The sequence below is a fragment of the Oncorhynchus mykiss genome, chromosome Y (assembly GCF_013265735.2).
Source record: "Oncorhynchus mykiss isolate Arlee chromosome Y, USDA_OmykA_1.1, whole genome shotgun sequence".
Lineage (NCBI taxonomy): Eukaryota > Metazoa > Chordata > Actinopteri > Salmoniformes > Salmonidae > Oncorhynchus > Oncorhynchus mykiss.
The window spans coordinates 32,023,515-32,038,651 of record NC_048593.1 but is presented as its reverse complement, the minus strand read 5'-3'; the positions used below and the strand labels follow the sequence as shown (position 1 = coordinate 32,038,651).

Sequence of the window (15,137 nt, the reverse complement as noted above, 5' to 3'; positions counted from 1 at the left end):
GAAGAAGACATACTCATTTTCGTTCCTTTCAAGGATATATTCTATGAATGATGACAATTGTAGAAGAGCAACGTTATTGTTACTAGCACTATTCCTGTAATAATCCACCAAATCAGAGGTGTCTGTTCCTCTCTTAATATCCTGCTTATCATCTCAACTCTGATTGCTCTACCTCACCTCATTTTGTCACACAGATGCTCAACTAATCTAGTGGCATTAAACATTTGATGGTTGTCATTTGGCTATCCATCTCCATAGCTCCAGATTAGCTGGATGTTGACTGTTGATGCTTTGCAGATGTTAAGAGGAGGATTTAGGAGGAGATTTAAGTGATATGATAAAAAAGATTTGGGGGTAACAGAGTGCATGACTGTAAGGTTTAGATGAATGACTGGCATGTGGCAGACCCTGGTAGTCAACTGTATGCAACGGTAGGTTTACAGAGGTATAGTACCAAAGGGATAGGATTGTTGTGCTGACAGGATAGCAATAACTGGACATACTGGCATTGACAGATAGTATAAACCTATTCTATGGTCAATGGTTTAAATAAATCCATGGTAGCTATCCAAAATGCACAGATGCTTTTCTAAAAATCTGAATAAGCAAGTGGAACGGATATGTTGAAATCTGTTCCTGCTGACATCGCAATCACAAAGCAATTCTAGGGAAAACCCTGGATCCATACTCTGAATGTGGGCTACATGCTTTTTCTTTTTATCTGGGGAGAATCATGATTAGAAACTGTTGGTTGTGTTATCCCCACCCCGCCCTCCCCTGGCTCCAGTTTGTAGGTTACTGAAAGATTTCAGCAACCACACATAAGAAGATTAGAGAGGAATTAACATCATTCCTTTGTCATTATAGGAATAAATTGATATTTGGTTTTAATCAGAGGGAGGGGAGAGAGGAGAGCAGGGAGAACAGGATGTGCCCTGAGTAGCATAGAAGCACGAGCCAGAGGGACTGGCACTAGGACACGGGCAGGCGAAAACACACGCTGGAGGAACATTTTGTGGCACTGGAGCTGATAGTTGGATGCCTGGATCAACGTGCAGCATGTAACAGAGGACGAGAGGGTTGTATAACACAGATCTCTCAGAGCTCTGCTTGTCCGCTGTGAGGTGGAATGGGTGCTGCTGGGATATGGATGGGCCACCGGACAGGGACAGTCGGGACGTCCCACTGACCTCCTGGAAGATCTCTGAGAGATAGACTCAGACGCATTGGAAATAATTCCTGGTTGCTCCAGCTCTTCCAGCCCCAGGCATGAACCTGGTGCTCCTGGCCTTCAGGCTGATGTGCCTGGCCTGGCTGTGGCCTGTCACACTGCTCAACGGCAGCCACCGACCCAACAAGAGGAGGCACAAGGACGTGTACCTTGGGGAGAACACCAAGAACCAACATGGAGGGTGAGCCAGAGTCTAGGGGTGTGGTCCCACTGGAGTTGTGTTATGTTCTTGTCAAGGGTTGTGTTTGCTTATCTTTTCTGTTTGGTTTGAAGCTGGTTTGTGTATAGTTCTGGAAGCAATGTTTCATTTAGTATACACACCACAGGATGTTACTGTTCTGTTGATCTGTTGTCTGATTGACATGGTTAAAAGGTTATTTTGGGGAGGAGTTGTATTGTTTAACATGGAATGCTATTCATAGATTCAATGCATCAATCCAATCTCTGTGAATTAAAAAAAACACTGATGGTGAATTTACCATGGTCGAGTGAATCATCTCCAATGTGTGCTGGGACAGACGTCATTACTGCAGTGCATTGTGGATAAAGGCCAGGGCAGGTGAGGTAACCACAGGGACTTAGAGGTAATATCAGGGTCCCGAGTTTGGGTGGGGACACCTCGTAAGAGAGAAGCAGTAATTTGTGGGTAATGATGGAGAGGGGATTTGATAAGGGGTTTGAGAGTACGCCAGAATCATTTGTAAAAATAGAGTTGTTTGTGTGTCTGTAGTATGGGTATAAATAGTTTGATTATAAAATGAGAATATCAGTTGACTGAAGTTTTGTATGATGCTATTTAAAGGCTTTGCGAGTGATGATGCAGGGCGTGTTGTCACTCAAATTGGAGGGATTCATCAATCATGTAATTTGACCCTCTACTAACTGTAATGTGATTTTAATAAGACATATAAAGTGAAATTAATCATTCTTAACAGCTAACACCCCAGAGAAGATGTTGCTGCCTTAATAAGAGAGCGTTGGTCTCTCCGTGTGTGTGTGTGTGTGTGTGTGTGTGTGTGTGTGTGTGTGTGTGTGTGTGTGTGTGTGTGTGTGTGTGTGTGTGTGTGTGTGTGTGTGTGTGTGTGTGTGTGTGTGTGTGTGTGTGTGTGTCAGTTGGTGTGAGTGTGTATTTCTTAGGAAAAATTACATCTGATATGCTGATCTGTGTCCGCTTTGCTCCTCAGACGAATAGACTTTAAGATGAAAAAGTCTGACAGCACCAAGTCCCTGCTAATTAAATCTGAACAGCTGCTCCGTATAGAGGACCATGACTTTGCAATGCGGCCTGGCTTTGGAGGTAAGACCACCCCCCCCCCAGTCTCCTTTGGCTTGGTGGGCATACAACCTATTTGCATGTGGTTGAACTAAGACAACATGAAGTTTGGATGTGACTGTGTGTGCTTTTACCAGCAGCTGTTGGGTTTGACTCATTAATTAAGAGTGAATGGGGAAGTCAAGGGTCATTCGAGGGAGGGAGGGAGGGAGGGAGGGAGGGAGGGAGGGAGGGAGGGAGGGAGGGAGGGAGGGAGGGAGGGAGGGAGGGAGGGAGGGAGGGGGAAAAGGAGAGAAAAAGAGAGGACAATGGAGCTTTACCTACAGTAATTGGTTTTCCATAACGTGCCACACAGCAGATGTGACAGATTAGGTATAATTCAGATTTTGGAAGAGGCAGCATTAACGCTAGTACTGTGGCTTGTATGCTTTCTCCTGGAGCAGAAAGTAGGTTACAGTGTCATCTTTTGTAACACCCCATCCCAAAAAAAATCACTGACCCAGATTGTCTGCAGAGCCTAGCAGACATAGACAGCCTGCAGCCGAGAACACAGATGTTAGAACTATAGTAATCTGGATTATAGTCCATGCTTTCTGAAACAATACCAAATGCTAAATCTTACTGGGCAGTCCAGAGCAGCAAAGAGCATACATACTACCGCAGTATGGTCATTAGGTGTTCAGAAAGTGTTGAACTACAGATCATGTGTTTGGGATCCCACTGTAAACTGTCACTGAAACATGTATTTTTCATAGCAGTCGTATTGAAGGCTATAATGGCAGTTTGGCTACATATTTCTAAATGTGGTGTGATGGCACGTTATGGAATTATGTGCATTTAGGTTTCCATCTGGCTGTTTTCCTATCGATTCCAAACTATCCCTGTGTTTTGTCTGTGTTTGTTTCTGTGTTTGTTTCTGTGTTGTCTAGGCGAGGTGGGGTGAGGTAGATGGAGGAAGTTAATCCCTGTAATGTTGAAATGAGATTGGGCAGGTCACAGAGAAGGGTACATTTGGTGGAATTGAAATTAGGAAACCATTTTTCCCTGAAATTGCTTATCTTTCAAAGAACTCATTTTGATACTGCCATGAGCACTTTAATCCTACCAAGGCAGATATGTAACTCAGTCTGTTAGCTCTACTGACACGTGTGAGACAGGGGCAGTCCAACTCAAACCCCTGTCATGTATTTTGAGGGAATATGGAATTGCTCCTCCTTCATAGGGTATGTCAGAACGGTAGATGCACGTATCTTGATTCTAGATGGATGTATCTTGATTCTAGATGGATGTACCTTGATTCTAGATGGATGTATCTTGATTCTAGATGGATGTATCTTGATTCTAGATGGATGTACACTACCATTCAAACGTTTGTGGTCACTTAGAAATGTCCTTGTTTTTGAAAGAAATGTAAAAAGTCTGTCCTTTAAAATAACATAAAATTGATCAGAAATACAGTGCATACATTGTTAATGTTGTTAATGACTATTGTAGCTGGAAACGGCTGATTTTTAATGGAATATCTACAGAGGCCCATTATCAGCAACCATCACTCCTGTGTTCCAATGGCACGTTGTGTTAGCTAATCCAGGTTTATCATTTTAAAAGGCTAATTGATCATTACAAAACCCTTTTGCAATTATGTTAGCACAGCTGAAAACTGTTGTTCTGATTAAACAAGCAGCTTTCTTTAGACTAGTTGAGTATCTGGAGCATCAGCACTTGTGGGGTCGATTACAGGCTCAAAATGTCCAGAAACAAATCACTTTCTTCTGAAACTCGTCAGTCTATTCTTGTTCTAAGAAATGAGGGTCAGCCTCCCAACACTTCACGGTTGACGTTGAGACTGGTGTTTTGCGGGTTTTCTAATTATCAGTAAACTTGGATTAGTTAACACAACGTACCATTGGAACACAGGAGTGATGATTGCTGATAATGGGCCTCTGTACGCCTATGTAGCTATTCCGTTAAAAATCTTCAGTTTCCAGCTACAATAGTCATTTACAACATTAACAATGTCTACACTGTATTTCTGATCAATTTGATGTTATTTTAATGGACAACATTTTTTGCTTTTCTTTCAGAAACAAGGACATTTCTATGTGACCCCAAATTTTTGAACAGTAGTGTATATTGATTATAGTTGGATGTATATTGATTATATACAGAGGTATATTGATTATATACAGAGGTATATTGATTATATACAGATGTATATTGATTATAGTTGGATGTATATTGATTATATACAGAGGTATATTGATTATATACAGAGGTATATTGATTATATACAGATGTATATTGATTGTAGATGGATGTATATTGATTATATACAGATGTATATTGATTATAGTTGGATGTATATTGATTATATACAGAGGTATATTGATTATATACAGAGGTATATTGATTATATACAGAGGTATATTGATTATATACAGATGTATATTGATTGTAGATGGATGTATATTGATTATATACAGATGTATATTGATTATAGTTGGATGTATATTGATTATATACAGAGGTATATTGATTATATACAGAGGTATATTGATTATATACAGATGTATATTGATTGTAGATGGATGTATATTGATTATATACAGAGGTATATTGATTATAGTTGGATGTATATTGATTATATACAGAGGTATATTGATTATATACAGAGGTATATTGATTATATACAGAGGTATATTGATTATAGATGGATGCATATTGATTATATACAGTGGTATATTGATTATAGATGGATGTATATTGATTATATACAGAGGTATATTGATTATAGATGGAGTTATATTGATTATAGATGGATGTATCTTGATTATAGATGGAGGTATGTTGATTATAGACGGATGTATATTGATTATAGATGGATGTATATTGATTATAGATGGAAATATGTTGATTATACTGTAGACGGAGGTACAGTAGCAGTCAAAAGTTTTGACACACCTACTCATTCAAGGGTTTTTCTTTATTTGTACTATTTTCTACGTTGCAGAATAATAGTGAAGACATCAAAGCTATGAAATAACACATATGGAATCACGTAGTCACCAAAAAAGTGTTCAACAAATCAAAATATATTTTATATTTGAGATTCTTCAAAGTAGCCACCCTTTGCCTTGAAGACAGCTTTGCGTACTCTTGGCATTCTCTCAACCAGCTTCATGAAGTAGTCACCTGGAATGCATTTCAATTAACAGGTGTGCGTTGTTAAAAGTTAATCTGTGGAATTTCTTTCCTTCTTAATGGATAGCCCTATTTGGTTAAAGACCAAGTCCATATTATGGCAAGAACAGCTCAAATAAGCAAAGAGAAACGACAGTCCATCATTACTTTAAGACATGAAAGTCAGTCAATCCTGAAAATTTGAAGAACTTTAAAGGTTTCTTCAAGTGCAGTCGCAAAAACCATCAAGCACTATGATGGAACTGGCTCTTATGAGGACTGGCACAGGAAAGGAAGACCCAGAGTTAATGCTGCTGCAGAGGATAAGTTCAGTAGAGTTACCAGCCTCAGAAATTGCAGCCCAAAGAAATGCTTCACAGAGTTCAAGTAACAGACATCTCAACTTCAACTGTTCAGAAGATACTGCATGAATCAGACCTTCATGGTCGAATTGCTGCAGAGAAACCACTACTAAAGGACACCAATAAGAAGAAGAGACTTGCTTGGGCCAAGAAACGCGAGCAATGGACATTAGACGGTGGAAATCTGTCCTTGGTCGGATGAGTCCAAATTTGAGATTATTGTTTCCAACCACTGTGTCATTGTGAGACGTAGAGTAGGTGAACAGATGATCTCTGCATGTGTGGTTCCCACCGTGAAGCATGGAGGAGGAGGTGTGATGGTGTGGGGGTGCTTTGCTGGTGATACTATCTGTGATTTATTTAGATTTCAAGGTACATTTAACCAGCATGGCTACCACCGCATTCTGCAGCAATACGCCGTCCGATCTGGTTTGCGCTGAGTGGGACTATCATTTGTTTTTCAACAGGACAATGACCCAACACATCTCCAGGTGGTGTAAGGGCTATTTGATCAAGAAGGACAGTGACGGAGTGCAGATTCAGAAGACCTGACCTCCACAATCACTTGACCTCAACCCAATTGAGATGGTTTGGGATGAGTTGGACTGTGGAGTGAAGGAAAAGCAGCCAACAAGTGCAACAGTCTTGAAGGGAACTCCTTCAAGACTGTTGGAAAAAGTATTCCAGATGAAGCTGGTTGAGAGAATGCCAAGAGTGTACAAAGCTGTCATCAAGGCAAAGAGTGGCTACTTTGAATCTAAAATATATTTTGATTTTTTTTAACACTTTTTGGGTTCCTACATTTTATAACATTTTATTTTACCTTTGTTTAACTAGGCAAGTCAGTTAAGAACAAATTCTTATTTTCAATGACAGCCTAGGAACAGTGGGTTCTGCCTTGTTCAGGGGCAGAACATGATTCCATATATATTATTTCATAGTTTTGATGTCTTCTCTATTATTCTACAATTTAAAAAATAGTACAAATAAAGAAAAATCCTTGAATGAGTAGGTGTGTCCAAACTTTTGACTGGTAGTGTATATTGATTATAAACGGATGTATCTTGATTATACTGTAGATGGATGTATATTGACTATAGATGGGTGTATCTTGATTATAGATGGACCTATATTGATTATAGACAGATGTGATAGGTTTGATATGATAAGGACTTAGAATGAAAGGAGATATGGAGAGAATGCATTTATTAGTTTGGTGACACAGCGTCTCTGGGATCCCTGAGTTATGAGGATGCTGTGTCTTTGGGGAGGGGAGGTGTGGGATCATCTGTGTGTCTTTGGGGTTCTGTGGGGCCCTCTAGCCTGCAGCAGTATTCAGCGGGGAGAGTGATGGACAGGATAATCACAAAATAGACCACAGTGTCACAGTATCTCTGTTGAGACCAAGCATAGCCCAACGTTGCTCTTTGACCCCCTTGTTAGGGTTTCTCTCTTATTCACAATTTGTTTACAGTAAATTGCATTTCAAGTATAGTGTTTGGGTTGATTTACAAATATTTTGGTCTTAATGAGAACATTTCTCACGAACTGTATAACTAAGGCTGCATGTGCAGACAGATGTGAAACACAGTGAGGCTAGGTCATGAAACAGCTTTCAGGTTGAGTAGGACATGCTAAAGCCTTGAGTCATGAATCCATATGACAGCACACCGCCAAAAGCCTGACTAAACTTGCTCTCCCTGTCAAGATAGACATGTGAAATCTCAAGCTGTTTTTTCTCCCATGTAGGGGCAGCTATTCCTGTGGGCATTGACGTGCAGGTGGAGAGCATTGACAGTATATCTGAAGTCAACATGGTAAGTCTATAAACCTCTGTGTGTAAGTGTGTGTTTTTTGTGTGTGACCAACACATTGAAACTCACTTTCACAAAATGAGACAATCCATATATTCTGTCCCTCATCCTTAAAGGGATAGTTCACCCAAATTTCAAAATTACACATTAGTTTCCTTACCCTGTAAGCAGTTTATGAACAAGTAACAAAATGCTAATATCAGTACCATGACTTAAATGAGATTTGTGCTATTAATGTTAAAATGTTAGCATTTGGAAACAGTGCCAGACAAACCAAAGCATGGATTGCTGTCATACCTTGTCCATAGACAAGGAAACCAATGTGTACATTTGTAATTTGGGGGAACTATAACTCTAAGTATTGGAAACCTATTCTACTTTATTATGACGAATTTCATGTTGAGGCATAACAGTCAACTCAAATATAGATTTTAAACACGTAGAACCTGCATTACCCTGTCTCTCGACCTACTGTACATAAAAATCATTTTTGTGAACCATTATTGACATACAATTACTCTCTTGATAATGTGCTAGTTTGTCTATTGGGCCTAAGCATTGGTGTGTGTTGGTGTGTTTGTATAGGACTTCACCATGACTCTGTACCTGAGACACTACTGGCAGGACGACCGGCTGGCCTTCCCTTCCAGCAGCAACAGGAGTCGGACATTTGACGCTCGGCTAGTGAAGAAGATCTGGGTGCCAGACGTGTTCTTTGTCCACTCCAAACGTTCCTTCATCCATGACACGACCATGGAGAACATCATGCTGAGGGTGTACCCTGACGGCAACATTCTCTACAGTGTCAGGTACACGGAGAATGGGCCTCCTTTACCACAGGAAGCATAAGGCCTTCAGGATAGTGTACCATCCTATACTATTGCTGCTTTATACACATAGGACACATGGGGATTTGTTTTTCCGATGCTGTTATATTGTGGAGCATATTATTGATTGTGCTCTTCGTTTTAGGATCACTGTGACTGCTCTTTGCGCCATGGACTTCAGTAGTTTCCCACTGGACACACAGAATTGCTCTCTGGAACTGGAGAGCTGTGAGTATAAAACAATAAGGGTATATGTAATGCGATATATTGTATATTAGCTCACGTGTATTCATAGAAAGGAATTAAAACATAATATGGAACAGTTGGCCCTCCTCTTTTTATATAGATAAAATCACATTTGTAATCCACGGTCAGGTCAGTTTGTGTCCATAATACATGTATTTTTGATGCAGGATTTACCAGGGATTAAAAGTCCTGTTCATCTTTATAGAAACAGAGGCTGGGTCGTTCCATGAAATGAGGGCCATTTGCACCCCTTTGATATTCTAAGTAGAAATTGTGCAAAGATATTAATTTTAAAAGCTTGTTTTATTAAAGTGTACTTTAACATAGCACACAGGGACAATTAAATAAATACATTTTGATATGAATAAAGACTTCTGTATTTTGACATGTCCCTCTGTGGCTTGTAGGAAGATTTTAACCCACTTAACCCCAACAAGTTCACTATTATTGTAAAGACACAGTTATTTTGTTGCTTTGACAAAGTCATTTCCGAAGATGTTTATTTATTTAATGTTATTAGTGATTCATTTTAAAGTTAAAAAAAGAACTTTTCTTCCCACCAAGGTACACTACTCAAAAGGCACCTAATTGGTGGAACGACCCAGCTACAGGCAAATTGAAGTTGGTCATTTCTTATCAGTCATTTTATACACTGATGTTTCAATTGTCATGATTGTGTTAAACCTAACCTCAGGCGACAGTGCAGTGTACCTTACCCAGATTACAACACACACACACACACACACACACACACACACACACACACACACACACACACACAGAAAGCATGGCCCTGGTCTCAGAGAAGAGGTGGTACTACTGAATCTCAGTGTCTCCTCTCCTCTGAGGGACATAGCCCATGATTCTTCTAAGAGAGGCTACACAAAGGAGTTACCTTCTACCCTGTTCTCTCCTCTCTTGAAGACGCATACAATGAGAATGACCTCATGCTCTACTGGAAGAACGGGAACGATTCATTAAGGACTGACGAGATCGTGCTCTCGCAGTTTTTTATTGAAGAATTTCACCCTTCCTTCGGGCTTGCCTTCTACAGCAGCACGGGTATGTGTGGTTGTGTTGCACCCTGATGCATAGGGACATACAGTGCTGTTCCTCGGTCCTCAGCTTATTCTTATGTAATTTAACTGCGTTGTAAGAGCCAAAGCCAACATCCCAACCCTCCTGCTTCTGATTCCACTCTGCCAGTCTGAGGAGAGCGAGAGTTTAGGAGATTTTCCTCCACAGAGTGTCAGTATGGAATCCTGCCCAAACCTCAGTAATAACTTGTCCATTGCATCATAGCCATGTGATGTCCCATGTGACTATCATTTTGACTAGATTCCTTCCTGTGTCATAATGAGCTCTGATTACCCAGAGGGATGGTGATGAACTGTTCCAGCAAGAGTGACTATCTTTCTCTTTTTCTCTCTCTCTCCCCCACCACTCTCTCTCTCCCCCACCACTCTCTCCCCCACCCCCTCTCGCTCTCGCTCTCTCCATCTCTCTCTCTCTCTCTCTCTCTCTGTCTCTCTGTCTCTCTCTCTCTCTCTCTCTCTCTCTCTCTCTCTCTCTCTCTCTCTCCCCCACCCCTCTCTCTCCCTCTCTGTCCCCCACCTCTCTCTCCCCCACCCCTCTCTCTCACCCACCTCTCTCTCTCACCCACCTCTCTCTCTCCCCCCACCCCTCCCTCTCTCTCTCTCATCACGCACCCCTCTCTCTCTCTTCCCCACACCTCTCTTTCTCCATCATCCCCTCTCTCTCTCCCTAACCTCTCTCTCCCCCACCTCTCTCTTTCTTCCTACACCCCTCTCTCTATCTCCCCAACGTCACCCCCCCACACACCTCTCTCTCTCTCGCTCTCTACCACCCCTCTTCTCTTTCTCCCCTAACTCTTTCTCTACCCCCACCTCTCTCTCCCCCACCTCTCTCACACCCCATCCCCTCTCCCCATCCCCTCTCTTTCTCTCTTCCTCCACCCCTCTCTTTCTCTCTTTCCCCACACCTCTCTTTCTCCCCCACCCCTCTCTTTCTCTCTTCCCCCAACCCTCTCTTTCCCTCTTCCCCCACACTTCTTTCTCCCCCACCCCTCTCTTTCTCTCTTCCCCCACCCCTCTCTTTCTCTCTTCCCCCACCCCCTCTTTCTCTCTCTACCCCCACCTCTCTCTCTCTTCCCCCACATCTCTCTTTCTCCCACCCCCCCTCTCTCTCCCCATCTTTCTCTCTCCCCCATCTCTCTCTCTCCCCCCCCGTCCCCCCCACCTCTCTCAACTAAACCTCTCTCTTTCTCCCCCACCCCTCTCTCTCCCCCACCTCTCTACCCCAACCTTTCTCTCTCCCCCACCCCTCTCTCTCTCTCCCCTCACATCTCTCTTTCTCCGCATCCCCTCTCCCCCCACCTCTATCTTTCTTCCCCCACCCCTCTCTCTCTCTCTCTCTCACCGACCTCTCTCTCCCCCCAACTTTCCCTCTCCCACCCCTCTCTGTGACCCCCCACCTCTCTCTCTCTCCCCACCCCTCTCTCTCTCTCCCCAACCTCTCTCTCTCTCCCCCCAACCTCTCCCTCTCCCACCCCTTTCTCTGACCCCCCACCTCTCTCTACCCAACCTCTCTGTCTCTCTCCCCACCCCTCTCGCTCTCTCTCTCTCCCCAACCTCTCTCTCTCTCCCCCCACCTCTCCCTCTCCCACCACTCTCTCTCCCCACCTCTCTCTCTCGCTCCCTTCCCCCATTTTCTCTTTCTCCCACATCCCCCCTCTCGCTCTCTCATCTCTCTCTCCCATTCCCTCTCTCTCTCTCCCCCACCTCTCTCTTTCCCCACATGTCTCTTTCTCCCCCACCTCTCTCTCTCCCTCTCCACTACTCCCCTTTCTCTTTCCCCCACCCCTCGCTTTCTCTCTTCCCCCCTCTCTCCCCCACCCCTCCCCCACCCCTCTCTCTCTCGCTCTCCACCCCCCTCTTTCTCTCTCTCCCCCAATGCTCTCTTTCTACCACCACTCTATTTCCCCCAACTCTCTCAACCCAACTTCTCTCTATCTCCCCCCACATCTCTCTTTCTCTGCATCCCCTCTTCCCGCCCAACTCTATCTTTCTTCCCCCACCCCTCTCTCTCTCTCTCCCCAACCTCTCTCTCTCTCCCCCCACCTTTCCCTCTCCACCCCCCTCTCTGTCCCCCCACCTCTCTCTACCCAACCTCTCTCTCTCTCTCTCTCCCCACCTCTCTGTCTCTTCCCCCATTTTCTCTTTCTCCCACACCCCCCTCTCTCTCTCCCCACACCCCCTCTCTCTCTCCACACACCCCCCTCTCTCTCCACACACCCCCCTCTCTCTCTCTCCCCCACCCATCTCTCTCTCCGTACCCACCTCTCTCTCTCTCCCACATCTCTCTCTCTCCCCCCACCCCTCTCTCTCTTACATTCTCAACCACCCCTCTTTCTCTATCCCCCCACCTCTCTCTCTCTCTCACCCCTCTCTCTCACTCTCAACCACCTCTCTTTCTCTCTCTACCCCCACATCTCTCTCTACCCCCACCTCTCTCTCCCCCAACTCTCTCTCACTTCCCCCCACCCCTCTCTCTTTCTCTCTCTCTGTCCCACCTATCTCTCTCTCTCCCCGCACCTCTCCCTCTCCCACCCCTCTCTCTACCATTGCTCTCTTTCTCCCTCCACCAACTCTCTCTCTCTCTCTCTCCTCACCTAACTCTCTCTTCCCCCACCTCTCTCACCACAACCTCTCTCTCTCCACACCTGTCTCTCCCCAACCTCTCTCTCTCTCGCTCCCCACCATCCCTCTTTCTACCTCTCCCCCACCTCTCACTTTCCCCCCACTGCTCTCTCTCCTCCAACCCCCTCTTTCTCCCCATCTCCTCTCCCTGTCTCGCTCTCCACCACCCCTCTCTCTCCCTCTCTCTCCACCACCCCTCTTCCTCTCTTCCCTTCACCCCTCTCTCTCTTTCTCTCTCTCCCCCACCTCTCTCTCACCCAATGCTCTCTATCCCCCACCCCTCTCTCTCCTCCCATCCCTCTCTCTCTCTCACTCTCCACCACTATTCTTTCTCTCTCTCCCCCACCTCTCTCTTCCTTCCCCCACCGCTCTCGCTCTCTCCCCCCACTGCTCTCTCTCTCCCCCACCCCCCTCTCTGTCTATCCCCACCTCTCTCTCTCTCCCCCACCCCCTCTCTCTCTATCCCCACCTCTCTCTCTCTCCCCCATCTCTCTCTCTCTGTCCCCCACCTCTCTCCCCAACCTCTCTCTCTCCCCCACCCCACTCTCTAAATCCCCCCACCTCTCTCTCTTCCCCCCACCCCTCTCTCTTAATCTCCACCACCCCTCTTTCTCTCGCTCCACCCACCTCTCTCTTTCTTCCCCCCACCCTCTCTCTCTTTCTCCTTCTCTGTCCCCACCTATCTCTCTCCCCCCACCCCCCCCCTCTCTCCCAACCTCTCTCTATCTCCCACCCCTCTCTCTTTCCCCCTCTCTCTACCCCCACCCCTCTCTCTATCCCCTCGCCTCTCTCTCTCTGTTCCCGCCTCTCTCTTTCTCTCCCCCACCTCTCTCTCTATCCCCCACCCCTCTCTCTGTTCCCCCACATCTCTCAACCCAACACAACCCCTCTCTCTCTCCCCATGTCTCTCTCTCTTCCCCCACACAACTCTTTCTCCCACATCCCCTCTGTCTCTCTCGCCCCCATCTCTCTCTCTTTCTCTCTCTCTCTCTTTCTCTCTCTCCCACATCCCCACCTGTCTCTCCCCCACCTCTCTCTCCCCCACCTCTCCCACCCCTCTCTTTCCCCCTCTCTCTACCCCCACCCCTCTCTCTATCCCCCTCACCTCTCTTTCTCTCCCCACCTCTCTCTCTATCCCCCACCTCTCCCACCCCTCTCTCTGTTCCCCCACATCTCTCAACCCAACCCAACCTCTCTCTTTCTCCCCACCTTTCTCTCTCTTCCCCCACACAACTCTTTCTCCCACATCCCCTCTGTCTCTCTCTCCCCCATCTCTCTCTCTCTCTCTCTCCCCCATCTCCTCTCTCTCCCCCAACCTCTCTCTTTCTCCCCCAACCCCTCTCTCTCTATCCCTCACCTCTCTTTCTATCTCTCCCCACCCCCTCTCTCTGCCACCTCTCTCTCTCTGTCCCCCATCTCTCCCCCTTTCTTTCTCTCTCTCCCCCAACCCTTTCTCTCTCTCTCTCTCTCTCACCTCTCCCACCCCACTCTTTCTCCCGCACCCCCTCTCTCTCTCTCTCGCTCTCCACCACCCCACTTTCTCTCACCCTCTCTCTCTCTCTCTCTTTCTCTCTCTCTCAACCCACCTCTCCCACCCCCACCCCCCCTCTCTCTCTCCCACCCCCCTCTCTCTCTCTCTCCCACCCCACTCTCTCCCCCACCCCCCTCTCTCTCTCTCCCACCCTCTCTCTCTCTCTCTCCCCACCTCTCTCTCTCTTCCCCCACCCCTCTTTCCCCCCTCCAACCTCTCTCTCTCTTTCCTCCCACCTCTCTCTCTCTCTGGCTCTGAACCACCCCCCTCTCTCCACCACCCCTCTCTCTCTCTCTCTCTCTCTCTCTCTCCATCCCAATCTTTCTCTCTTCCCCATCTATCTCTCTCTCCCTCACCCCTCTCTTTCTCTCTCTACCACCCTTCTTTCTCTCTCTCCCTCACTTCTCTCTCTCTCCCCCACCTATCTTTCCCCCACCCACCTCTCCCCTCCCCTCTCTCTCCCCACACCTCTCTCTCTCTCTCTCTCTCTCTCTCTCTCGCTCTTTCCCCCCCACCCCTCTCTCTCTCCCCACCACCTCTCTCTCTCCACCCCAGGTTGGTATAACAGGCTCTACATAAACTTCATCCTCAGGCGGCACATCTTCTTCTTCATGCTGCAGACCTATTTCCCCACCATGCTGATGGTGATGCTCTCCTGGGTGTCCTTCTGGATTGACAGGAGGGCTGTGCCCGCCCGGGTCTCTCTGGGTACAGTACTGATACTCTCACTGCTAGTATGAGGGTTTTTGAAGGAATCTCCAGAAAATAACCTAAGCTCACAAAATGAGCAGAGAAACCTCACAAGGCCATCAGTATTTTCTGTACAGTATTCTTGATGCATCTCCATAAATTAAAGTGGGTGGGTGCTTTACCTTTCTCTTCCTTGTCACACCCCTGTTATTACCGCAAGGGGGGACGGTTGTGCACCAATTTCCTATTGTGTTCCTGCTGTGA

The 15,137-nt window shown here is 45.8% G+C and overlaps 1 protein-coding gene across 1 annotated transcript in view; it reads left to right on the top strand.

Moving 5' to 3' along the window:
• Window positions 1–824: 824 nt before the first annotated feature.
• The window catches only part of LOC110510054 (gamma-aminobutyric acid receptor subunit rho-3-like), a 16,378-nt gene continuing 2,065 nt past the window's right edge, over window positions 825–15,137 (top strand). Inside the window, exons 1-7 of the mRNA XM_036967893.1 lie at window positions 825–1,412; window positions 2,416–2,528; window positions 7,796–7,863; window positions 8,446–8,669; window positions 8,833–8,915; window positions 9,858–9,995; window positions 14,739–14,891. Of these exons, the coding sequence (XP_036823788.1) occupies window positions 1,270–1,412; window positions 2,416–2,528; window positions 7,796–7,863; window positions 8,446–8,669; window positions 8,833–8,915; window positions 9,858–9,995; window positions 14,739–14,891 (922 nt within the window). The 5' untranslated portion in view covers window positions 825–1,269. The remainder of the gene's footprint in view (window positions 1,413–2,415; window positions 2,529–7,795; window positions 7,864–8,445; window positions 8,670–8,832; window positions 8,916–9,857; window positions 9,996–14,738; window positions 14,892–15,137) is intronic.